The sequence below is a fragment of the Pleurodeles waltl genome, chromosome 11, assembly GCF_031143425.1.
Source record: "Pleurodeles waltl isolate 20211129_DDA chromosome 11, aPleWal1.hap1.20221129, whole genome shotgun sequence".
NCBI lineage: Eukaryota > Metazoa > Chordata > Amphibia > Caudata > Salamandridae > Pleurodeles > Pleurodeles waltl.
In genome coordinates this window covers 761,253,587-761,280,473 of record NC_090450.1, presented here as the reverse complement: position 1 = coordinate 761,280,473, position 26,887 = coordinate 761,253,587, and the positions used below count along the sequence as shown (strand labels likewise).

General features: G+C 42.7%; 1 protein-coding gene across 1 annotated transcript; it reads left to right on the top strand.

Annotated features, from left to right (window-relative positions):
* The first annotated feature begins 1,321 nt into the window (after positions 1-1,321).
* LOC138265143 (uncharacterized) lies at positions 1,322-26,331 on the top strand. The gene is made up of 5 exons (XM_069212688.1): positions 1,322-1,475; positions 1,569-1,667; positions 1,815-1,943; positions 2,068-2,768; positions 26,269-26,331. The coding sequence occupies exons 1-5, from the start codon at positions 1,457-1,459 to the stop codon at positions 26,329-26,331; spliced, it is 1,011 nt and encodes a 336-aa protein (XP_069068789.1). The 5' UTR covers positions 1,322-1,456.
* Positions 26,332-26,887: the final 556 nt, after the last annotated feature.

Sequence of the window (26,887 nt, the reverse complement as noted above, 5' to 3'; positions counted from 1 at the left end):
GTTATCAAGTTAGGAGATCTCTTCTCGGAGGTCGCGATGCCTCCGTGAAGAGATCTCCTAACTTGATAACGAGGTCTCCGAGCGTTTACAGCCTCGGAGACCTCTGCCGGCAGTTTTTTTTTTTAAAATGGGCTTATTAACAACGCGGCTCTCAGAAGCCGCTGGGGAACACCCCAGCGGCTTCTGAGAGCCGCGTTGAAAGTTTAATTAGAGAGAATGCCGTGCGTGTTTCAGCGCGGTATTCTCTCTAATTAAACCATCCGATCGGATCCCCAAGACCTCGTGGGGTTCCCATGGTCTCGGGGATCCGATCGTTTGCCGCCAGAGTGCGGCATTTGCTTGTTTAAAAAAAAAAATATATATAGTAATGGCGCGAGGCCCGGGTCTGTGGGGCCCTGACCTCGCGCGCTAGGGCCCTAGGGCCCATACAAATATAAAAAAAAAGAAAGAAAAATGAATAGCGTTTTGGGGGCCTTGGGATTGGGGCCCCCAAGGCCCCTTAGGGCAGCATTTAAAAAAAAAAAATACAAATACAAATATGAGGTCCCTGAGCACAGGGCTCAGAGACCCCCAGGCCATCATGTGACAGCCTTTTAAAAAAAAATATATATATATTTATTTATTTATATATATATATATATATATATCTGTGTGTGTTTGTGTGGCAAGTGTGGACAGGGGTTTAGGGGCCTACAAGGTCGTTTTTTTAAAAGCATATAAATAAAAAAAAAATATTGAAATAAATTAAAATAATAATGATTAAAAAATAACTATCCCTGCTAAAAGCTTTTCAGACTCCTCAAGTACCACAGCCCACTCACCTTAGTTCAGGATGGCTTTGGATCTGATTTTGTTGCCTTGAAAAAAAACCAGGACCTCACACATGTTGCATCCACATCCGGCCATTTTCTTTTTCTTTTAAAACAAAGACTGTGTGGTGTTGGAATTGGCTCAGCTAGGAGTTTAGACTGAGCTCCGCCCCCACACATGGTTCACAGCCTTGTTCAGCTAAGGTGAAAACCAGGCCTGGATCCTAGGATCCACTTTCCAGTCTATGTCTTATAGAGACAGTCCTAGAGGTAGTATTATGCAAGAGCGCCACCATGTGGAATTTGTTTATTAAACCGTGTATAGTTTTTGAGAAAAGTTTTACAGTTGTCAATATGTATTTATACTTACAGAACATAGGGATTCAACAATTTGAATCTTGATAGATACATTTTTTTTTTAAAAAAAAAAAAATTTTTTTTATTTATAATTTTTTTTTTTTTATTTATTATTATTTTTTTATTTTTTTTAATTTTTTTTTAATTTTTTTTTTTTTTTCTTTTTGTCCTACCCTTGTTGTGCTTTTATGAAGGGTTCGGACGTAGAAGATGAATTGTGGTATGTTTAAAGGTAAATCTGTCTCTCTTGTACACAGGACTGTCAAGAGTCTGGGGAACCCCCTGTGCAAATGGAGACCGTGCAGCAAGGTGAGTTACAGGACCTTGGTCGTTCTGAACGACGTTGTCAGGAATGTTATTTTTTTTATTTTACTTCTAATGGGCACCCATGTGTTTGCATAGGTTATGATGCAGAACTCAGGTGCGCGATTGCCTCTCTCCAACAAATCCTCCATGTTCAAGAGGGGTCAAGCACCTTGTCACAGGATAACGTTTCTGCAGGTATATATTAGGGGTCTTTTTGTACCCCCATTGAAAACCTAACAGGGTCTAACAATCAGACCTATATTTGGTCATCTCAGTGAGTTCGTATAGTCTATGTATTATATTGTATGTGTAACATTATTTTTTTATGTTTTTTATCCCGAGGGGCTCCTATGGATGAAGCGAGCCGGGATATGGATGGAAAGCTTAAAAAGCAGCCCCGCAAAAGGAAGTCCCCTGGTTCTAAGGACGGCCCGCCCATTAAGAAGGGACCCTCAAGCCGGAAAAACCATGGTGAGTTTAAGAAAATGTAGAGTTTGGTGTATACAGTGCAGCGTGTGTCTAAACGTCTTTCCGACCCATAGGTATAGCCGCTCTAACTAGCCCTAATCTATATTTTGCTATCTTTACGTCCTAGAATCATCACACCAGAGCTCCGGAGACGCCTGCCCTCAGTCTAAGCCGCGGATGTCATCTTTAAAGGTCTACACTGGGACTGTTCAAAACCCCACAAAGTCATCGGTACTCGTGAGCCAACCCGAGCACCGAGACCCGCCCTGCAACATCTCCACATCCGTCGCTCCTGGACCAGGTACAACTCATAACGACACCACATCATCCATCATAAAGGGAATACCTAGTACAGCGGGCACTTCTGCAACAACTATCCAGGGTTTGGGGTGTGACCATCCGGACATTATCGTTCTTACAACGCCAAGCGCCCAACTGATTGCACCTTGTGAAGCCTCTGGAGGGTCCCCAAAACAGTGCAGCAACCCTAAAATAAATCGGCTGTCCTTAAAGAATCGTAGGAAGAAGTTCCAGAACCCTGAGCAACAATCTGGGCCTCTAGACCTGTCTTTTAAAAATTTTGTTGAGGTACAACCGGCTCCCCCTAGGGTCCAGAGTTCTAATACCGGCGTGTCTGGCCTCGACCTAACCTCTCCAGGGTGTACAACTATCCCCGCTGTGTTATGTGACCCCTCCATGGAAAATGATCACCCTGCAGAGGATCCCTACTCCCACTGTATAGAGCTTCTTAAGGCTCTAGCTGGTACTACCCAAAGTTCTGAAGCCCCGGCATCCCCATGTCTGATGTCCCCCGATACACCCCCGGGGGCATACGACCCCACCAGTCCTGCGCCAAGTGCCCGTGCGCAATGGTCTTCACCATCATCACCAATATACCCCGACAGCAGTATAGGGTGTAGCGGAACGCAAAATCAGAGTTTTGGAACACCCTCGAGCGATGATCAGGGCTCTCAAACTCCTGGATGTTCACACTGGAATCCTGTTTTTACGTCCCGCTCTGATCCCTCAGCCGTGATTGGGGGTGATAACAACGGCCGCTGTCCTATATCTGGGGATGCTCAGGGAGTTGGCAATCACCCCTCTAGTGTCACAAGTACTGGCCTTGAAACAAACCTTTCAAGCCGGGCTAGAGTTCTAGACAACTACGTTAAAGAAATCCATCATTCGTTCAGACAGTTAAAATGCCAACTCCATCTAAAAACTTTAAAACTATGTAAGAACGACGGTAATAGAGGGGCATCCAGAGCTAGCATAAAGGCTTTAAAACAGCTGATGGCTCGGTGTAGAAACACAATGGCCCAAACTTGCGCTTCAACAATTGTGGCCATGGGTAACATCCCGTCATGACTAGGTGAGCGTACATACCCGGGGAATGTTAGAACTACATTTACCAGTACAGGGGGCCATAGGTCTAAATATGAAAAGAAGCCCCAGCACCTGCTTAGTAGAGCTCTAAGAGTTTTACGAGCACTCAATAGTCAGAGGTCATGTCAACCCCCAAGCCCTGCACCCATAAGACCTCAAAATATAGAGTTAGGAGGTGCTGCTGGTCTTTACAGGCCGTCTGGGGGTGGCGGTCCGAGCCGTCTCAGCCTTAAGCAGTCTGGAGGAGCCCCGTCCGAAGTCGGTGTAGTGTCAGTGTCACCATTTGTAAACAAGCCAGACATTGTTCAGATCGGCGGGGGTCGTTTACCAAAAACCAGATGGGCCCATAAGAAGCCAGAGTGGCTTGGTAGCTCTAGAAAACGCAAGCTGGTAATAAAAAAGTTAAAGAAAGCCAGACTCTGCGTTACCAGAAGGTCTAAAAACACACCTACATCTAACCACACCCCTGGGAGCTCTCCAACAACCAGTAATTCTCAAACTGAGGCTTCAGAACCAGTTTTTATGGAAAGTGTGAGACGGTATAGTCGTGTTGTAGAGCGGTTTAACGCTACAGAACACTATGAGGAGTTTAGGTTCGTTAACCTAGATCGCCTACACTCCTCAGATCATGGCATCATAGCTATACATCAGGCTGTGCAAACGCTGATCGAACGATTGTTACACGATGTGGGTCCTAATGATTTCTTTCAGATGCGTTTTCAGGGACAGGGTCTCAATAGTCCCCTGTTCACCAGACGGTCATCTCGGGATGTGTTTGACGCTGTAACGTTTTTAGAAAACCTATCTAAACTTTTACAGAGCAAGGCTGAATTACTGGCGTACGGGTCCTTTAGAATCATCTCCCTCGTTGTTAGGGGGCGCGAGGGGGGTGCTTCCAGAGCCTTAAAGAGCGTTATGTACAGTAAAATCATTGACAAGAAATCACGATGGTTGCTCGATTTTAATACCGGAGCTACCAACATGTGTCTGGCCGCAAGCATTGCAGGCTTATTGATGGACCGCTCTACCCCAGACGCCGTCATTATGGCGATGGCTGTAGCAGCACATGAGGCGCTTCACATACCGACTGACAAAATGGTCGGTTTTGGGGATCTGGGACTTTTTGAGAATCACTTTGCCGTGACGGTTAAAGTTCTATACCATGCAGGTTCTTTGAAGTACTTCACTACCAATGAAGGTGTGAAAAACAAGACCGTGTATGTGCTATACCATGAAAACCACTTTTACGGTGTCTTGAACCTGAAGGGTTTTCTAGGCGCCAAGTATGTGTGTGAGCATTGCGATCACATATACAACAACCGGACCAAACACCAGTGTGAATTACACTGTAAAATGTGTCAGAGGGACGGTTGTGTCAATGACAATGCTCTGAAAGTGAACTGTCCAACGTGCAAGCTGTTTTGTCGGTCGCAAGACTGCTTAAACACGCACATAGGCCTCGCCCAATGTGTTCTTAAAGCCGACTGTGGGACTTGCGGCCGTTATAAACCTGTCGATCACAAATGTGAAGGTATGCAGTGCCCTAGGTGTACAGCTCCTTTTATAGCCGGAACAACCCATGAGTGTTACATGCTCAGAAGTCACTACCAGAAAAAAACAGAAGACTATATCGTATTTGACATAGAGTGTACGCAAGAGACGGGGGTGCACCAACCAAACTATATTTACGCCCACCATCTAACCGGTGATGGGAGCTGGGAGTTTGAAGGTCGGGCTTGCGTGAATGATTTCCTCCTCACATTTATGCAACCCCGATACCAGGATTATACATTTCTGGCTCACAACTCCAAAGCATATGATTCTTTTTTCATTATCAGGGACCTGATACATGAAAAGCTTCCCGTTAGTCTCATAACCCAAGGTTCCAAACTAATGCTGCTTAAGGTTGTGCCTTTTGACATTAGGTTCATAGACACCTTGAATTTTCTGCCCATGAAGTTGAGCAAACTGCCAAAAGCCTTTGGGTTTGAAGGCTGTAAAGGTTATTTCCCACACTTTTTTAACACATGGGCTAATCAGAATTACTTCGGGCCTATGCCTCCGCCCGACAGTTATGGTTGCGATTATATGATGCCCTCTGAAAAAGAGAGTTTTCTACAGTGGTACGATGAAAACCGTGAAAAACGGTTTCATTTCCAAACTGAATTGAGAGCATACTGTCAGGCGGACGTTATGATATTGCGAAAAGCATGCAACCTATTCAGAGATGTTGTGGTGGCTATGACGAAGCGGGTCGTGTTTATTGAAACAGATCCGTGCGAGCGTGAAAAAAAAATAACTGTATACCTGGACCCATTTCAAAACATTACTCTGGCTTCAATGTGCATGTCTATTTATAAACACATGTTTTTAAGGTCTGAAACTATCGCCTTAATACCACCTGACCTCTATAACGGCAAGCAGAAACGTTACTCCACACCTTCTATTCAGTGGCTCATGTACGTCTCTGTGAATGAGAGCATCTTCATTCAGCACGCTTTGCAGGGCGGCGAATACCGTCTAGGCCGCTACTATCTAGACGGGTATGCATTAATTAACGGTGTTCCAACGGCCTTTGAGTTCAACGGGTGTTTTTACCATGGTTGCCCTCAGTGTTACAAACCCCATGAATTTAATAGACTGCAGGGCACCACGTTTGAACATCTGTACCGCCGGACTCTGGCAAAGGCGCAGTATATTGAGAGTTGTGGGTTTGTTCTGAGAACTCTCTGGGAACATGATTGGGTAACTGAGCTATCGAAAGATGGCGCACTGAGCACTTTTATTAAGAGCCAGCAGCTACCTTCACCGCTGGAGCCCCGTGACGCCTTATTCGGCGGCCGTACAAACGCCATTCAATTGTACCGTGTAGCTGGCCCTGGTGAGAAAATACATTACTACGACTTCACTAGTCTGTATCCATTTGTGAACAAGGTGAAGTTGTACCCTGTGGGCCACCCTACAATTGTATGCAGGAACTTTAAACCTCTCAAAGAGTACTTTGGAATCATTAAGTGTCAGATTCACCCTCCGCGGAAACTTTACTTTCCGGTGCTCCCTTATAGAGTCGACGGTAAGCTAATGTTCCCCCTATGCCGTACCTGCGCTGAAAGTAAACAGCTTAGCGAATGTCGGCATAGTGATGAGCAGAGGCTGCTGGAAGGGACGTGGTGTACCATTGAGGTGCAGACGGCCCTAGAGAAAGGGTATCGGCTTGGTAAAATCAACAACACAGCTCTTTTCTGAGTACATAAACTTGTTTCTTAGAGACAAGCAGGAGGCCTCGGGGTATCCAGAATGGTGTGTCGATGAGCCCTCAAAGAAAAAGTATATCGCTGATTACAAAGCGCGCGAGGGTATTAAACTGAGACCTGCGTTCATTAAGGTTAACCCCGCCCGCCGGCAGTTAGCTAAGCTCTGTCTCAACTCCTTGTGGGGAAAGTTCGCACAGCGGACCAATTTGTCAAACACATCCATCGTCACAGATCCGGATGAGCTTTTTAAGTACATATTCACACCTGTTTATGACGTATCCAGTTGTGAATTTATTGACGACGAGACGGCCGTTCTATGCTGGAAATACGCCAAAGAGTACCCCACAACGTGTAACAATATAAACATCTTTATAGCATGCTTCACAACCGCTCACGCCAGGTTAGAGCTTTACAGGTTGTTGGACCAGCTTCAGGAACGGTGTTTGTACCATGACACAGACTCTGTTATCTTTGTGAGTAAAGAGGGTGATGAAGATCCTCCGCTGGGTGATTATCTAGGGGATTTGACCAGCGAGCTCGAAAAGGGGGAGTATATACAGGAATTTACCTCATCAGGCCCTAAGACGTACAGTTATAAGACCTCAAGCAACAAGGTTTGCATGAAAGTCAAAGGTATCACTTTAAACGTCAACAATACGATTAAAATAAACTTTGACAGTCTGAAGGGCCTGGTGCACGAATACTCTGCATCGAGCGATCACAAAAATAGCAAAGCCATTGTTGTAAACCATCCGAGCATAGTCAGGTCCAAGAAAAAATGGGAAATTACAACACAGCCTATGTTTAAAACCTTAAGAGTAGTGTTTGACAAACGGGTCCTCACAACGGACTACAAAACACTGCCTTACGGTTACTAAAAGCCATTAGAGGTTTGAACATCGCCCAGATATGGACACCAGACTGCAGCACCCATTCTCCTGCGTTTTAGCGGGGCCCTCCAATAGCGGTAAAAGTTTTTTTATAAAGAAACTGTTAGAAAACGCTCCCGGTGTTTTATCTCAGACCCCTAACAACATCGTGTGGCTTTATTCATGCTGGCAGGATCTTTACACTGAGCTCACCCTAAAATTTCCCCACATTCGATTTATAGAGGGTATCCCCGATAATCTCAACGACGATGACTTGCTACCAAAACACCTTGTAAACATGGTCGTGGTGGATGACCTCATGCGTGAAGGAGGGGACCACCCCGAGCTTGAGCGGGCTTTTACGCAATATTCACACCACCGCAATCTGAGCATATGCTATATAGTGCAGAACCTGTTTTACAAGGGCAAGAGCAGCCGGTCCATAACTCTCAACGCCTCATACCTGGTCTTATTTAAAAACCCTAGAGACAAACTTCAAATCTCAATTATAGCTAAACAAATGTACCCCGGCAACACCCAGTTTTTCATGGATGCCTTTAACGATGCTACAGCAAAACCCCACGGCTACTTACTGGTGGATTTGAAACCCAACACTTTTGAAGACTACAGACTACGATCAGGCATAATACCCCCGGACTTCCCAGTCGCCTACACGCCTAAAACAGTGTCCAAAAACTATAAAAAGAACAAGTAAAAAGCTGCTTATAACATTTACACTCTAAACCTTGTAATATAAGGTCCCCACAATGTCGGCTCGGTTACGACGTAATTTAGGACTTCTAAAAATGTTGATCACGGCCAGCCCCGCGAGAAGAAAAGCCATCCTCTGCGCTGCCACGGATGATTTAGTGGCCGCCATTTCAGAAATAGCCCTAAACACCCTAAAAGGTAATGTCCCTATATCAACGCGCCAGTTCCGGGTTCTGAAGAAGAAACGCCACATTATTAAGAAGCTCAGCAATAAGAGGGCTTCACTCCTTTCCAAAAGAAAACTGTTCAAACAGTCAGGAGGCTTTATAGGGTCATTGTTAGGTATAGCTATACCCCTAATCACAGGGCTACTGTCGAGATCCTGATGGAGCACGCCCACAAAATGTACCTCGTGCCCCGGCAACAGGTGGATCATCTGTCCCCTTCTAACACGGACGTCTGGGACATACGCAAAAACGAAACACATCGTCTCGATGCGGAAATCAAAGCCATTTTGAACCGGACTGATTTAAAACCCCACGACAAGGCAGGGCTTTACTCAGGAGCCCTTCAAAACTTTCTACAATACTACAAGCAACTCACCTCTGAAAAAACCAAACTGACGCTGTACACCCCAGATGCTGAACAGCCGCCTGGACCCTCTACGCAGGCTCATGACATAGGTCCCACACCCACAACTGATGCCTTTGTCTTAGACCTTTTAAAAAATATCAGTCAGAAATATAGAGGGGCTGCGCAAATGTTACTCAGTAAAATGAGTACTACTAAAGATTTGACCACTTGGAACGCCCGGGGTGAATTCGTTTACAAAGGGCAGCCGGTTGCTGGTTCCCATATGTATGATCTGGTCCGGGGTCTCACACACGGTAAAACCCTAACAACACGAGAAGCTCCTAGAGGCTGGGAACAGTTCCTAAATGCAGCTGCGGAACTCAACATTCCCTCCACGATCATCGGAAATGCCGAGAATCGCCGTAAGCTTGAAAGTTTAAAAGACCCGGCCCCCGCTATTTTTACAAGGAGCCCCGCTATATCGACATCGCCTTTCTTTCCACAACTAACACCCGCTCGGGACCGTGCTGATCTTCCTATGGGGCCTAAAAAGAGACTATTCAAAATGAACACATGGCTACCGATCTAATTTTGCACACATGTATAGTTTTTTTTGTTAAAAGTTTTTACGGTTCGAAAAAATGTGCTTCATTTTATATGTTTAACCATGTAAATGTTCGTGTTGAAACATGCTTGTAATAAACACTTTTAAATTTTCAGCCGGAGTATGCCATCTTTTTATTTATGAATGGTTTGAAAATGTACACAGTACGGATTAAAAAAAAATGCCTAGGATGAAAGCTTGTTTAAGATGTTTTTTTATTTTAGACACTCACAAGTACAAATAACAGCTTTACAAGACCTTACACTTTTGACAGAGACCCGAGTCTGTTTTAACAACGTGTGACATTGTCCTGTAGTTTTCATTCACATATTTCATAACAACATCATCGTTGTTTACTAAATCATCTGAGTATAGATTTAAAAAATTTCTAAACGTTATACCTTCAGACATTTTACTAATAAAGTATATACAATGTTCCCCACATGTGATGGCCATAGGATCCAGTACCCGCAGTTTATTATACACAACAGTGGGTGATGCTTTTTTTACATATTTGAATATCGGCTTTGTATAAATACTATGCTTAGGGAATTCAGCTAAACTATCAAACACTATAACCTTGTCCACATCCAGAAACAGTGCCGCCCAATGTGCCCCACCCTTGTAATGGGGATCGGTGTTAAAGACGAGGGTACGGGGCCTTTCCGGACCTATCTTTTCAGGTAGTCCATCGCTAGGGTATACCCCTAGAAAGTATTTCTTAGCATATTTATGTCTACTTAAGAAGTCACGTATCTCAGTAGTGTCCATTTTATATATTTTTTTTAAAAAATAAAAAAAAAATTTAATTTTTATTTTACACTTTTTCAATGGTAGTCAAACATGAGCTGACGGGCGTGGTTGATATGAATAACACTGTCGAATACAGAGAACACAACCATGTTCACATTGGCCGCCAGTGCCTGTGTAAAACGTATTTCCGCTTTTAGATTTCCGTTTTTGATCAGGTTGTAATGGTCGCCATCTTCCATGTCCGGCGTCAGGTCGAACGCAAACAGCGTGTAGCCTGCAGCATACCCTTCCCTTGAAACAACTACTCCTGAGTCCCGCAGCTGTTTCCCCGTTATCGAGACCAGCCCTAGATATTCCCGGACAAAATTTGATGTTCCAAAATTCGGCGTGAAAGGTTTTGCGGGGATCACAGCACCCTCGTGAACCAGAGCGGCATAGTTGATATCATAGTGTTTGAAGTTGAAAGGGTTTGAGTTGTAGGCGCCACTAAAAGCGGTATTGTCCACAAACCCTATGATGATGAGTTTCGGTAACTGCCCCAGAAATAGATTCTGCTGCTGCGTTAATCGGGTTCCGGCGGGGATGCTGAATATCTTCAGAGCAACTCTTTCAATGGCATACTTGGCGTTCGATAATTGTAAAGCTTCAGCATGGGCTAGTCTGACACTTGGGGACACTTTCACTCTCTTTACAAACAGGCTCGCTGACAATATAACCAGTTTATACTGCTCTGCATCACCGCTGATGAGACAGAAAGAGTCCTTGTTACGATTGAGTTTGATCTTAAGATCAATACCGTTGACTAACAGTTTGTCTTGGAAGAAAAGGTCTGAATGTACGCGCCCCAGGAGGTCAAACTGCCTACTGCCGGCGACGAAGCTGGCTCTTTTTTTAAAACCCTCGTTGTCTCCGTCCAAAGCTGTGTTCTCCAAATGCGCTTCGGTATCTCGGTAGAAGAGCCCCGCTGAAAGATGTGTGTCCAGCGCATCACGACTATAATTTAGAATACTCTCTAAGTAGGCCCTGTAGGCATACATGTTATCACTCTGTGTGACGAGGCGATCGCCTAGGTTAATGTCCACTTGATTAAACATTGTTGCGATGGGATAGGCTATAGGGATCACTCTAGCATCATCCTCGATGTTGTCACCGTTCGCTTTGGTTATTTTACAGACGAGGTGCAGGAGAGTATTGTTGAGATCAAGGTACATATCCGTGGATCCCGACACATAAAACTCTATCGGTGCAAGGGGTGTCAGAGCGGCCATCGGTGACACTTCCATGAAAAAACTGTTTTCAATGCTTGTCTGTGTGGGTTTGAGAGAAAACAGATCTAACTCAGATTTGGCGCATTCACCCGATGCACAGTGTACGAAGGCCATGATCGATGTTTTAAAAAATATTCGCACTAGAACGAGTTCTCTTCTTCTTGGTTGATCTCTTCCGTCTTATGACTCTTCTTTTGTGAGGGCCTTTTGAAGTAGTCCGGCGCTTCTTATAGGGCCTTGGCGGCCCCCTACGCAGCGATGCCCTTCGCTTCCTTTTAACAAAACCATGCGCTTTATACAGCAACCCCGCTCCTTCTTGGGGCTGTCTATTCATGCGCTCTGCTACCGCAGACGTTACACTGCCCACAACGTCCTGGGCTATGTTTGTAGCTGCCGCTTTAACATGAGGTTTTGCAATTTCGAACCCTCTTCTCAAAAAGGGCATGGCACGTCTAAACATGCTTCGGAAGAAACCCCCCAATCCCGCCCCATACATAACCGGAGCCCCTTGAAAGTAGGGTTGGGGACCGCCATACCCGGCCTGAACTCTATAATAGTCCCTGTACATCGAGGGATCCCCGTAGGTTTTCATGGTGACCATTGCAGCTGTCTAATAGTCACCTTCGCGCCGTGGCCTTAAATGAAGCTTAACAATAACTTTCCCGTATTTAAAGGCGACCGGCTCCGACTGATCGTTGTACACCATGATGGTTATAGTGTCAAAATGGTTTTTAGAAATTGCAACATAGTCGAGTTTGTGATGTTGTATATTAACCATTGCGTTATTTTCACCCTGCACCGGGACCCACCTCAACAAAGGGGAATAACTATCCCCGACCCTCTGCGGCTCTACAATGTCGCTATAAACGTAGAGTGTATAAAAACCGCCGTTAATATCGGGGCATGTAGGGTCTGGATCCATCTGCCTTTGGTGATGCTGTACGGTCCCTAAAACCCTTTGTAATTTACCACTACATTTAAACACTGTACTGAACTCTGGGGCTTTAAGAACCACCTTTCTTCTAACGTGATCCAATACCAGATATATATTAGCATACGCTTCAGTGCTGGCTATAGACTTGTTGATGGCATCGACCACCGTTGCGACGGTAGGGTAATAGCCGTGCGGGAAAGACAAGTTATAGGTCAGTGCATCCTGAGGTCGCTTTATATGAAATTTAACATCGGCCTTTGTAAAGGTATTCCAAGTTCTAGGGTACTGTATTTCCGTTAGTGCCACCTCCCACGGGCCTTTCAAATCCACTGGCTTTGCAAGTTTCACCGTATAACTCGAAATCTGATTGTCTGGGAACATGTCCTTCGAAGCGTTGGATGGCAGCGTGATATAAAAAGGGGAGTTCTCCATCATAGCGTTTACAGCTATACCTCACACACCGTGCAACGAGCTGGCCAGAACCCAACTGTTAAATTTCTCGGGCCACCCGTGCCATTTGACCAACGCCTGTCGCCGGGCTCCGCTCCCTTTTCTTTTCAGAACCTTTTCAACCCTGTACACCCTGTTCGGGTCGTAGGGCACCTCTTGTAACTCTTCTGTGTAAAAGACACCCGATACCTCTTCCCCAGCGTAGTCCTTTAACCTGTAAATATATACCCCTTCTTTAAGCTGCACACTTTCCACTATGAATATCTCATCGCTGAATGTTTGTTGGTAGCCTTTGGTGAAGACCCCCTTCAACTTTGAAACCCTGACATGAGCCCCTTCTTTTAAATCCGGTTTATTGACCTTCTGTGTGAGACGCCTACCGTACACCGTTCTCCACACCATTAACGAATTATCCCTTGTTACCTTAACAGGGGCCATTTTGATTGTCCTGTGGTAGGTGGCGTTATAAACATCTATAAAAGCCTTTAGAACATCCACGTATCTGTAGGTGTTGTTGGCGGTGAAATATCGCCACATCTTCGACTTTAAAGTACGGTTAAAACGCTCTACAACAGCAGCCTTTACCTCTGTGTGCGTTACAAAATGTTGAACAGCGTGCAGGTCTAATAATTTTTGGAAATGTTTGTTTAAAAATTCCTTTCCGGCGTCTGTTTGTAGTTTCTGGGGCACACGCCCGCTAGCGAAGATGTCTTTAAAAGCAGCTGTAACGCTGGTACCACTTTTATCGTTTAACGCCTCTGCATATGCGTATTTGGACAAGACGTCTATGACGGTTAATATATACATGGCGCCATCGTTATGTTTTGCTAGATCTTGAAGACTGATTATGTCGGCCTGCCACTGATAATCGAGCTGTGCGTTAACAACGGTGGCCCGCCTCTTAAAGCGCCTCCTGGCAGGTTTGTGCAGCGAATAAGCCTCTTCCCCAGCTAACCAAGTCTTCACACTGGCACGTTTTACAGATTCATTTTCAGCTCGAGCCCTTCTAAATAGAGCTTCGGAGCCTCCGAAACTTCCAACCCCCTGTTTATCGTAATAAAGCTTCCTTAAATCAGCATCCGTCATGCTGTCTCACATCAACACCCCGAAATGAAAGACACCTGTTTTGTGTAAGGTCATTTTATTAAACATAAAAAACATACATGTGCGGCTGGGGTATACAACTAGCGTGTATTTGACATTTAGTGCTACATAGCTTATAAATGTCAAAACCCGGATCCAATGTGGCTTTTTTTTACAAACGTATACATAGTACAACATCCACTACACATGTTACTCAGAGCATGTTCCTTTACAAACCCTAAGCGACACAAACATTGATATTTTTATAGCTATACTCTCAATAGCTCTAGACATGACTTCCCGTTCCCCACGTCTATAACTCTGAACGCTCAGGATACTGATATAATTCAACAGTTCATACAGTTCTAGATAGGACAATGCAGAACCTTTATTTGTGAGATAATCTACAGTCATGTTCTCCAAAGCCTCATGCACCCCCGTCTCAGGTGAAAGTCTTAACTTGCGCTTGTGGTCTTTGTCCAAGGCCCAGCATTTAACAGATGCGTTTAGCCGGCCATTGATACACCACTTGGCGATACACTCATGGCAGTTACATTGCAACAAGGCAGAAGGTTCCGAAATGTTCAGACATCGCAGAGTCACAGGCTGTATTTCAGCTATTCTTTCTTTAACCAGCACAAAAATCAATCTCCCGATACAGATGTAGCCCGGTTGTAACTCATAGACATCTTGCACCTCGATACCCGGAATCCCCTCCTAAAAGTGAGTAAGTATGGAGCGTTAAGTAACATATTTATGGTCTACTTTTTTTTTTTTTTTTTTTTTTTTTTTTAATTTATTTTTTATTTATTTCTTTATTTATTTATTTAAAACAGTTTTCGAGGGGCTAAAGACAACATTCTTCTGTTTTTATAATAAATGTCACACATTCGTCTTTCTATAACCCGTTCTACCATACGTTTGTCAAAGGGGGGACACAACCCGTGCATGCGGTCGAGTTTTGAGCATGGCTCTGCAGCGTATCGGATCTCAAGGACAGCCGCAGCCAAGACCTTCATCATGTCACAGTGGACACTTTTCTTCACAGCAGACAGCCCATACACAACCCTTAACAGCTTATATACCCGATAAGTGTCTATCCAGTTACAAACGTGACGAATTGTTCTTGCAGTGTATGCATCGTATAGACATTCGTGAGCCTCCTGTTGAGGGTCATTAATTTTATGCCCGTAGCAAAGGTCATAATAATCCCTTTTAACACACGCGTTCACAACGGCCGCTGCAAAGCCTTTAACCGGCCATATGGTGTCACAGGGGACGCCCGGAGCTTCCTTTTCAAGATCGTGGCTAGTGTAGGTGCAAACACATTTCTTACGAGGCTCTTTGTTCTGGCTTGTAATACTTTCAGACTGTCTGGAACAGCATAAGCAGAAAAAATTTACGGTGTTAACCTTTGGAGCTGACCCTTCTAGAGGCTCTCTTTCTTCTGTTATGTTCTAGGGTTCAAACAGAAAGCACAAGACACATTATTAGTTAAAAGTATGACATTAGAGTATACAGGCATAAAAAAATAAAATAAAAAATGTCTTTACTAACCTCAGCATTCGCTTCACACTCAGCGGCTCCTCTGAAATCTTGGGAGTCGCAGAGGTCCATTGGGACAGAAACAGCGCCTGAACTCACACCTGATGGTTGTAAAATAAAGGCCTCTGCCTCGGGGTCCTCCTGGAAGCCCATGTCTTCATAGACGGGCGAATTCGGGGGTGGTACACATTCTTCAACTTCAATGTCTACGACGTTAGATGCCCCGCTTAATCCATCTTTCGAGACATCGCTGTCACTGCCGGACCCCTTAATAGGGGATATCAAGGGCGACACATCCTTGAGGTCAAGCTTTTCAAGCCGATGGCAAAGTTCCTCTTGAAAACCTGTAACATCGGTATCCCGGGTGTCTGGGACACCCTGTTGTGCATTCTCATCCATCGTACGAGGGGCGAGGGTCCGGTAATATCTACCAATAGTGTTCAGGGCCCCTGAGGAGACGGCTTTTCTGGCGATCGGATTGTATCTCTTCATAGCGCCTTGGCAAACTGATTCAGCCCTGGTTTGCGGTTTGACAGCCGGTTCTAACCAGCTCCTTATATGCAGCATTTCAAAAAAAAAAAAAAAAGGGTGGCTCTACCAGCCAACAACACGTGTTCACAAACCATGTGACACCCCCATGCACGTCACTTCCGGGGAGGGCTTTCTGGGACACCGGAAGTCCCAGCCACCGGATATGACGTAATTTCCGGGGCGGGACAACTGTCACTTTTAATATGGTGATTAAAGGTATCCCTTCCTACTACTAACAACAGACTTTAAAAAAACTTGGAGTACTGTATGTATCTTTTGAAATGTCAATAAGTCCCATGCTGTATGTGAAAAATAGAATGAAAGATGAAACACCTTTGACAGAGGGTGATATTTGTACTAGAAATCAAACATCAGATATAGCAACCACTTCACTGAAGGTCATCCAATGTTAATCACCAAGATTTCTAGTATTAGGGAAGAGATTACTACACAGGCAGAATCTGGAGTAATATGTAGCATAATAGGTGTTTATATCGCCAATCCTTTAAGATTTGCTTAACTCAGGACAAGTAAGAAAGTCTGCATTTAGATTAGACATAACTACTAGAGTTAGGCTCTGCTACTGTGGGGAAGCATCAACTTCTGAAAAGAATCTTGGGCAAACCAATAACATAGAAATTTGGTAAAACTTAATGAATATGGGTTATTGGCACATTTCCAAAGATGTAGTCACAATGTCCCAGAAGACATATAGATGCAGGTAGGACAAAACAATACAAAAAGGATTTACCTGTCAAGGAGAATCTACGAAGGACGCTGTGTGAAGAGTGGCATTCTATGACTGTTTTCTCTGTCATTACACTAAAGCTGTTTTCTTTGAAACACTCATGATGGATGAGCAAAGGAGAACTGGAACCAATTATTGATTGACATTGTTAATATAATGAATTACAGATGGATAACAGTGAATTACATGGATTCTTTTCTTTTAGAATGTCATGAAATAGACGAGGGTGCAGCTCAGATTCTCTATGGTGTCATTCAGAAACCCTATGTGAAACACACCCCTATAATTCACATATTACCTATCTATAGTGCTATGTTATGTACGGCCCCAATGTCGCCTACCCCTGATTTCAACAGCTATGTAGAGGCAGAGAAGTAAAGGGGGAGCCAAACATAACATGGACTCCTCCTCCCTGTGTCGAATGAAAAATAACAAATATCTTGCTTCCTGCCACCAATACATCTCTCTATGCCTTCACTTCGCTCTCCTCTTGAAGCTGCATTCCCGACCTCCCAGTGCTGTTCTGACAGACTCTCAGAAAGGCCAGTCAGAGCAGCCTGTAATTCCTTTGTGATGTAGCAACAGTGGTTAACAAGTTTTGTTACCCACTGTTGCTGTCATATCAATGATTTGCTGGATTTACGATCCAGTTATTAGATGCAGTGGTCATAATTTATGTAATTTGATCTAGCATAATTATGCGCAAGTAGAGCAAAATTATCCATGATTACACAGAAATACTTTAGTGTAACCCAGCATTTGACACTACTTTCCTACCTAAAAATCCACTTTCATGTCCAAAATGACCCAGGGGGTGCATTTTGTGCTATGAAAATATCTCTGAATGCAACAGAAGATGAGCCGTGGCATCCTCTTGCACTTCCTAAACTCATTGCTCTTTTGCTTCTGCAGTAGAATTGTTGTGCCACATTACATATAATTACGTGAAAGGGCATAAAGGTGTAATTTTTTGTAATTTCATATCAGAAAAATAATTAAAAATTACTGAAATTACTCTGATTACTCAGTTGTAATTAACATTTCACCCAGGCTTATTATTGACTCTAATGGTTGTCTAATAGATCCATACTTTTTTAAACTAGCGCTTTACTTGATTTTAAAATAGGTAAGAGAACCATAGTCAACAAACAAGTTCTGCTTGATTGAAATAATGATGTTTCATTTCACGTGGGAATGCTTTAATTTATTGAACACTTTCTTTATTAGACTGGACAAACACTAAGGGAAATGTAGTTTAGCACTTACTAACTGTGGCAATTAAGAACATTAAAAAGTTTGATCTAACTTGAATTAGGAAAACGTTCTTTGATGTAACAATTTTGTACTGCATTGCTAGCCTGCGGACAATTTTTAGCAGGCTAGTCTGGTTTATAGTGGGTACCTTGGGTACTTACCCCTTATACAAGGTCCAGTTATCCCTTATTAGTGAAGTAGTACTGTTCTAGCAGCTTAGGCTGCTAGAAGTAGCTATAGCAGAGCAGCTTAGGCTGAACTAGGAGACATGCAAAGCTTATGCAACGCCACTTATAGTTACACAGTGATGATACACAAGTAAAGACAATACTCAGTGTTACCAAAAATAAAGGTAGTTTATTTTTGTGACGCAGTACCAAAAATATCTTAGAGGCAATATTCCTTCTGGAGGTAAGTATTATACCCAATATATACACTAGACACCAAAATAAGATAAGTAATTAGACATAAGATAGTGCAAACAATAAGAAATGCTATAGAATGCAATGAGAGAAAATAGGTCTAGGGGCAACACAAACTATATACTAAGAAAGTTGATTGCGAATCACAAATTATCCCCTAGACAAGTGTAGTGCGTGCAGAAATGCTGGGAGAGTAAGAATACATTAAAGGTAAGTAAATTACCACACCCCAGAGCCCAGAAAAGCAGGAGTAAAGTACTGCAAGTTTCCTTAGGACACACTAAACCTTGTGATATGGATTATTGCAGTAACCAACCAAGTCTGCAAACAACAACTGCTGGATTCATGGACCTGAAGACCTGCAAAAGAAAGGGACCAAGTCCAGAAGTCAAAAGAAGTTCCAGGAAGGACAGAAGCCCCTGCCCACCCAGAAGAGGGTGCAAAAGAAGAGTACCCGGTTGGACAAAGACTACAGGAATGCACCCTAAGAAGATGCCAGTGGGTTCCTGCATGACGCAAAAGATGTCCCATGACATGAAGATGGATGCAGAAGTGATTTTGTGTTGGAAGTCGCCAACAAGCCTTAGTTACGACAAATGTGCGTTTTGCGTCAAAATGGCGCTGAACCCAGGAGGGACTTTGGGGCCTCCACTCTGTGTGAGGAGGAAGAGGGGGCTTTCAGAACTTTAGAGAGCCCTCAGGATGCCAGGAGCACTGACGGGAGTCCCAGGACACGGGGACAAAGGAGGTGCAAAACACGTTGGTGCAGCACTACAAAGAAGGGTCCCACACTGTCGGAGGTCAACTCAGCGAGTTGAGCATGGCAGGATACAGTGCTGGGGACCTGGGCCAGGCTGTGCATGAAGGAATTTTGAAAATAGTGCACAGAGGCCTCAGGAGGTGAAGAAGATGCACTGCAGAGGGGTACTGTCACTCTTAGGAAAGGCAAGGTCTTACCTGCTCCAAATTGCATCAGCAGGACCTTTAGGGCAGTCTGTGTTGATGGGGTCCACCCTCTGTGAGTCTAAGAGCATACTCGTCACTGTGAGAGGAGTCCAGGAGTACCGTTCGTCAACTTGGAAGGTGCCTGCGTGAGCAGGGGAGTGGCTCCGTCACCTCATGGAAAATTTCTTCGGTCCTTCTGGTGCAGGATGAAGACAGGGAGTCCTCAGAGCGTGCCCACTGTGGAAACTGTTGCAGTTGCTGGCTGGAGCTGAAGTTGCAGAAGAAAACTATCCCTTGTGGATACTTTGTTGCTGTTACAGCGGTTCCTGGAGCAGGCTGCGGTTGATACGAGGTCAGAGGATGAAGCAGTAGTTGCAGAGGATTCCTGCTGGAAACTTGCCAGTAGAATCCGAAGAGAACCAACAGGAGAGACCCTAAAAAGCCCTGAGAGGGGGATTGGCTACCTTATCAGGTAAGGACCTATCAGGAGGGGTCTCTGACATCACCTGCTAGCACCAGCCACTCAGAGCCCTCTAGAGTGACCCCACACCTTGAAAAGCAAGATGCCTGAATTCTGGGACACACTGGAGGAACTCTGATGGACAGGGGAGTGGTCACTCCCCTTTCCTTTGTCCAGTTTTGCGCCAGAGCAGGGGACAAGGGGTCCCTGAACCGGTGTAGACTGGCTTATGCAAGGAGGGCACCATCTGTGCCCTTCAAAGCATTTCCAGAGGCTGGGGGAGGCTACCCCTCCCCAGCCTGTAACACCTATTTCCAAAGGGAGAGGGTGTAACACCCTGCTCTCAGAGGAAATGCTTTGTTCTGCCTTCCTGGGGGGACTGAGCTGCTCAGACCCCAGGAGGGCAGAACCCTGTCTGTGAGATGGCAGCAGCTGTAGCTGAAGTGCAAGCCTCAGATAGCTGGTTTGGCAGTATTAGGAGTCCATAGTGGAGCCCCCAGAATGCTGGAAATTGCTCCCCAATACCAGATTTGGTGTGGGGGGACAATTCCATGATCTTAGACATCTTACATAGCCATATTCGGAGTTACCATTGTGAAGCTACATATAGGTATTGACCTATATGTAGTGCACGCGTGTAATGACGTCCCCGCACTCACAAAGTACCGGGAAATGGCCCTGAAGTATGTGGTGGCACCGTTGCTAGTGCAAGGGTGCCCTCACACTTAGTAACTTTGCACCGAACCTTCAGCAAGTGAAGGTTAGACATAAAGGTGACTTATAAGTTACTTAAGTGCAGTAAAAAATGGCTGTGAAATAGTGTGTGCATGTCTGAGCTACTTATGGCTGGCAAAAGAAAAGCTGCAGCCCATAAGGATCTCTTGGAACCCCAATGCCCTGGGTACCTAGGTACCATATACTAGGGACTTATAAGGGAGGTCCAGTGTGCTAATTGAAATAGGTAAATGAAGTCACTAGCCAACAGTGACAAATTTAAAAGCAGACAGAGCATAGGCACTGAGGTTCTGATTAGCAGGGTCTCAGTGACACAGTTTTCAAGCACTATACAGACACACACATTAGGCCATAAACTATGAGCACTGGGGTCCTGACCAGCAGGATCCCAGTGAGACAGGCAAAAACATACTGCCGTACAGGTAAAAATGGGGGTAGCATGCCAAGGAAGATGGTACTTTCCTACACAAATTTATTTAATTCTTAGGTTTGTTTTGTTAGGATGGATAATGGAACATTTTGGTCTAGAATCTATTTTTTATAGAGACTCAGAAGTTACAGAGGGAAGGTGTACCTGAGAGGTGAGCTTTTGACTGTTAATTCCACGAGTATGTAGTGATTAGCTATAATAATTCACATAGAGTTTATGTGGAGACTGTTGCTTGAATGTGAATTTACATTAAAGAAACAAAAACCAAGAGGCATCTGGCAAACCAGGAACAGTTTGTTTAATTAAACATTATGGTCAGGAGAACAGTTACAGAACCGGGGTCTGAGGACAGTCTCAAAATGCATGGCTTCTGCATGGTGTTATATACATTTCTTTGGGTACAATAAAACATTTACAACATTTTCTTCGGGGTGACGAATGTGAACAGTTGTCATGGTGTCATAAATAGGGTCCTGACAACAAATGCAGGTGGGCCTCGACCTTGTGTGGAAACAATGTGGGCCAGTGAGTATGTGTCCAGCTGTCCGGGTGAGGAGCGCATGATTGCTGCGTGTAGCTGTGCATGCTGTGCTCTAATGTTCAAAGTGTTCCTAACTACATGTGCCATCTAATTTTATTGTGTTCTTGGGCATGCACCCCTCTGGCCATGTGTGCTTTATTGGGCCAAGCTCTTGGGACCATTGTGGTGTTGCTGCATCTATCTGTGGGATTTTATCTAAGTTTTCTGTTTACACATTTGTCTGCCAGCTACACACCACCCAGTTTGTGACCTGTCATTCAGTAATCTCAGGCCTCAGAGCCTACCTGAACATGTACCTTTGTACCCGGGTTGATGGAGAGTTCACGACAAGGGAATCTAATAGTTGTGAGGCAACTTCGTTCTTATATGTGAATGTATTGCTGTGTGCATCAGCATCAATTCCTCCAGTATTAACAAGGTCTTTGTACATGAAGGGTTTTAACAAAATAACAATAATTTTGATTAAGTATTTTTTAGTCTGTTGCCCATCTGTGAACAATTGCTTTATCTGAATGCATTGTCGGAGCCTATTATGAGAGGTTTGAAATAGTATGGGCTGTATGCACCTCCAAGGCATATAAGCACAACTTCCCTGAACGTATCATCAGGTTTTTGTCAGTAATGACATTTTGAATACATTTGCCATATTTTGGTGTATTTGGTCTGGGGATCCAAAATCACTTTGTAAAAAGACTCTAATAAGTCAAAGACAGTGTGTCGGAACAAATTCTTAGAAGAGCAATATCACAAATCATACTGCCATGACATGTTGAATGTTGTGCTGGATTACATGTAGATGTTTGAAATTTAGCTACAGCTGTAGGGTCTACGGCTGCCACATTAGAAATGAATCCTGAGAAAGCATTTCACAGCTGAGGCCTGAAGCGATAATACTTGGGCCATCAGAGATCCCATTGAGTTAACTGAAAAAATAAAATTTAAGAAGTAGATGGCAGCAACACTTCCCTTCAGCAGAATACTTTTACCTAAACCACTCATGTTTATCTGCCATGTTAAAGCAATTGAAACAAAAATGCACCCCAGTCAAAAACAGAAGCTATGATTTAAAAAGTGATTACAGCAGAATCAACATATACATATATATATATACACACAGTTCTGCTCGGTGTAGACCACTGCTCCCAAAGAGGGGTGGCCTGCCTGGACAGACGAGCACACTGGTCTAAAAATCATAAGTTCACAAATTAGTATGTAGCACCCACTCAGGCAAGGATACGATAATCAGGGAAAGATTTTATTTTCCTTTATGACGCGTTTCGGGCTTACCAATGGCCTTGCTCACAGCAACGGCCAAAATGCGTCTTGAAGGAAAATATAATCTTTCCCTGATTATCGTACCCTTGCCTGAGTGGGTGCTACATACTAATTTGCAGACGTATGATATATATATATATATATATATATATATATATATATATATATATATATATATATATATATATATATATATTTATATATGTACACACACAAACACACACTCACATATGTACATATATATATATATATATATATACTGTATATATATATATATATACATATCTATATATATATATATATACACATATTATTATATATATATATATATATATATATACAGATCTCCCTCTCTCTCTCTCTTTCTCTCTCTCTCCCTCTATATATATATATTTATAAATATATATATATATATATATATATATATATATATAAACACAACCTTATTTTTTAATAAGGCAACCGGCACTCCGTGAATGTGCAGATCTAAGGTTTAATACAAACAAACAGGAACGCGTTTCGGCGTCTCCGCCTTTCTCAACCTGTGTGGGCCGCCATTTTTGCCCCATTTAAATACAAGTGCATTTCTTAAAGCAACAAAGTAGCAAAAATACTGATAGTTAAACATATAATATTCACAACATCCATCATTACGCCTAATTGCAAAAACATGTATAAATGCATATATAAATAAATGCCTATGAATTTTACCTCCTATTTTACATGTTATGTCTATGAAAACCTTGTTCTTATCCAAAAACGAATCTAATCTAAGTAGTAAATAGAAGCAAATATGTAGGCAAAGATAACAAAAAGAAATTGAATTGAAACTCTCATACTAGTTATGAACAAAGCATAATTCAAAGATTAATTGCATACCTTAATCAACGATTTACCAACAACAAAAACAAAGTTATACTATACTATGTGACCATGGAAATATCTTAGAAGAATCGTTAAACATGTTGGAAACACATATAAATACTGCAACGACCATGATATAACACAATAGCAATAACTATGTACTTAAACCTGTGGAATATTATGGTACCATTGTTTTCACGACAGTAAAGAAAATATTATTAATTGTTAATTTTTAATTTTTAATTTTTATGAATGGTACCATATGTCTCATGCAGAAAAAAAATTGTGTGTATCAACAGACAGAACATGTGACTAAAAAGGCCTAAATGAAAGAATATACTGAATAAGGAACCCACTTAGTTCAAATGAATATATAATTCTTCACTAGAGTTTAATCCTACTGGCTTTCTAGAATCAAGTGTCAAAATATATCTGGATTCCAACTTTCTCAGGTTTTTCTCCCTGTCCCCTCCACGTACATCTTTTTTTATTCCGTCAATTACACTATATTTGATACTTTCCATTCGTCCTGCATGGAACTCATGTACATGTCTAGCAACAGGGTATGAATCGTCTTTGTTGGTTATCGCCCTCAAATGTTGGAGTATTCTTTTGTGCACTTGGAGTTTAGTACTACCAACATATATCTTGGGACAACTGCATTTTAAAATGTAAATGACATATTCACTCCTGCAGTCGTATCTGCCTTTTATGGTGTGAATAGTTCTGTCTCCTTGCTGGATACTCTTAATGTTTTCACCATTTTTACATGCTTTACATTTGGCACATTTAAAAAATCCATTTTGCGATTGAAGCCAGCTACTTTGCATAGTCTTCCCCTGTCTCACATCGCTTTTCACAAGGACATTTCTCATTGACGTCCCTTTTCTATATGTTATTGTAGGCCTATTTTTCAAATTAGTGCCTATCACAGGATCACTTTTTAGCATGTGCCAATGTTTCTGTAAAATCTTTCTCATGGATTCATGAGCCCTATTAAACGTGGTTATGTATCTAACATTAGCAGTATCATCATGTGTATTGCTATTTTTCTTTCCACCTTTACTGCTTTGTTCTGAAGCAAATAGCAACTGATCTCTGGACCTGGATTTGACTCTAACTGCACTGTGTTGTAATAACTCACTGGAGTATCCTCTCTGTTTTAATCTGTCAATCATGTTGTCTTGTACTTTTAAATAATCACTTTCTTTACTGCAAATTCTCTTGGCTCTCAAAAATTCTCCAAAAGGAATGTTATTCTTCAGAGGTTGAGGATGGTGACTTTTAGCATGCAGGATGCTGTTCCCTGCTGTGGCTTTCCTAAACAATGTTGTCTCAATTTTGTTATTTTCAATGAATACTCTGATGTCTAAGAATTCAATCTCATGGTTGTCAATTTTCCCCGTGAATTTCAAATTACAATGATTAATATTTATTTCTTTGATAAAATTGCTAGCAGTACCTCGATCACCCTTCCAAATTATGAAAATATCATCGATATATCTGAGCCACAGAACGATGTTATCATTCCATTTATCTAGCGGGAAGTTGTTAAGTATCTGTTCTTCCCACCAACCCATGAATAAGTTGGCATAACTTGGAGCAAAGAATGTTCCCATTGCTGTACCGCATACCTGCTCAAATATCTCATTATTGAAGAAAAACATGTTATGTTGTAGACACCATCTTATCATTTGGCTCAGCATTTTGCTATGGTGGTAAAAACTGATTGATCTCATTTTCAAAAAATATTCTACTGCCTGGATTCCCAATTCATGTGGGATACTTGTATATAATGCTGTAACATCAAGTGTCATCAACAAGTATTCATTGTCCCAGCCAACATCAAAAATCCTCCTCAGAAAATCACCACTATCTCGCAGATAGGAAGATAGATTTCTAACTAGTGGCTGTAAAAACTTGTCTATGTATTGTGATACGGTTTCAAACAAACTTCCTTTAATGGACACTATCGGTCGCCCAGGGGGTTTGTGTACATCTTTGTGGATCTTCGGTATCAGGTAAAATACAGGTAACTTGGGAAAGTCTACTTTCAGAAAACTGTATTCTTGTTGACTGATGAGACCTTTGTCACGCCATTGTATCAATTCTGAATCAAATTGTATTTTAACACTCTCAACGTGATCAAGGTCAATCCTTCTATAACATTTGTTGTCATTCAATTGTTTGTATGCTTCATCCATGTATTGTTTTGTTGACCAGATCACTATATTCCCTCCTTTATCGGAGCCTCTTACTACAATGTCTGGGTTATTGGAAAGTTTATCTAATGTTTTATAATATCCACCCTTTTTGTTGTTGAATGCACTCCAAGTTCTGGCTCTCAAAATTTTCAATTCTTTAGTCACAGTCTCTGAAAATTGGTCAATCATATCTCCACTGGGTGATGGGACAGTTTTTGACTTTGGTTTCAGACCTGATGCTCCATCTTTGTTAAGACAGATTCCTTCTGATTCCAATCTGTCTAAAATCTGTTCTTCATTAATTTCACCCATTGTGCTATCTTCCAATTCCCAAAGTTCTCTCATTAGTGACACATCCTCAATTGTTAGATTATGACTGATTAGTCTTTGTGTGTTATAACTGATTTCTTCTGTACACTCCCCTTGTGTTGTTACTTTTTTACACTTCGCTTGATGGATTTTTGACAATTTTAATTTACGTATAAACAGAAACAAGTCTATACGGCTTTGCACATAATCAAAATCACTGGGTTGGCAGTACGAAAGGCCTAACGGTAAATTAACTTTGTCCTCCTGGTCCAATTGTATGTCTGATAGATTAACCACAGTTTTATTGTCAGTTAGTACCGTTTGCTGCTGCGAGTCATCTTGCTTCCCTCGTCGCTGTGGTTTTCTTTTGCCCCCTCGTCTTTTCTGCCTCTGCCTCTTCCTCTTATTCGAGTTCCTCCTCTCCATGGTCTGTGATTTGTTCTCCGATCCTTCCTTACAAAATCAAACTCTTCTTGTAATGTGGTGTGTGACTTTGTTCTTGATGTTTCTTCAAAATCTGTATCAGAACTCTCACTCATGCCTACATTGGATGTCCTTCGTGCAGTGCTTTGAATTTGGCTTGCTGATTCCTTCACTTTCAATTGTCTCCAATAATCAAATTTCCTCGTGAATGTGTAAATTTGTCCCGTCTCATAATCAAATGCGTCTCTGTTGAATTTCCGTGATTTCTTGGAAATGATCTCTTCCTCGATCTTGCTCAATCGCTCTTCCATGGCATTACTCAAAGATTCAACTAACTTTTTGTCCGAAAAAGCTTAAATTCGCTTAGTAACACTAT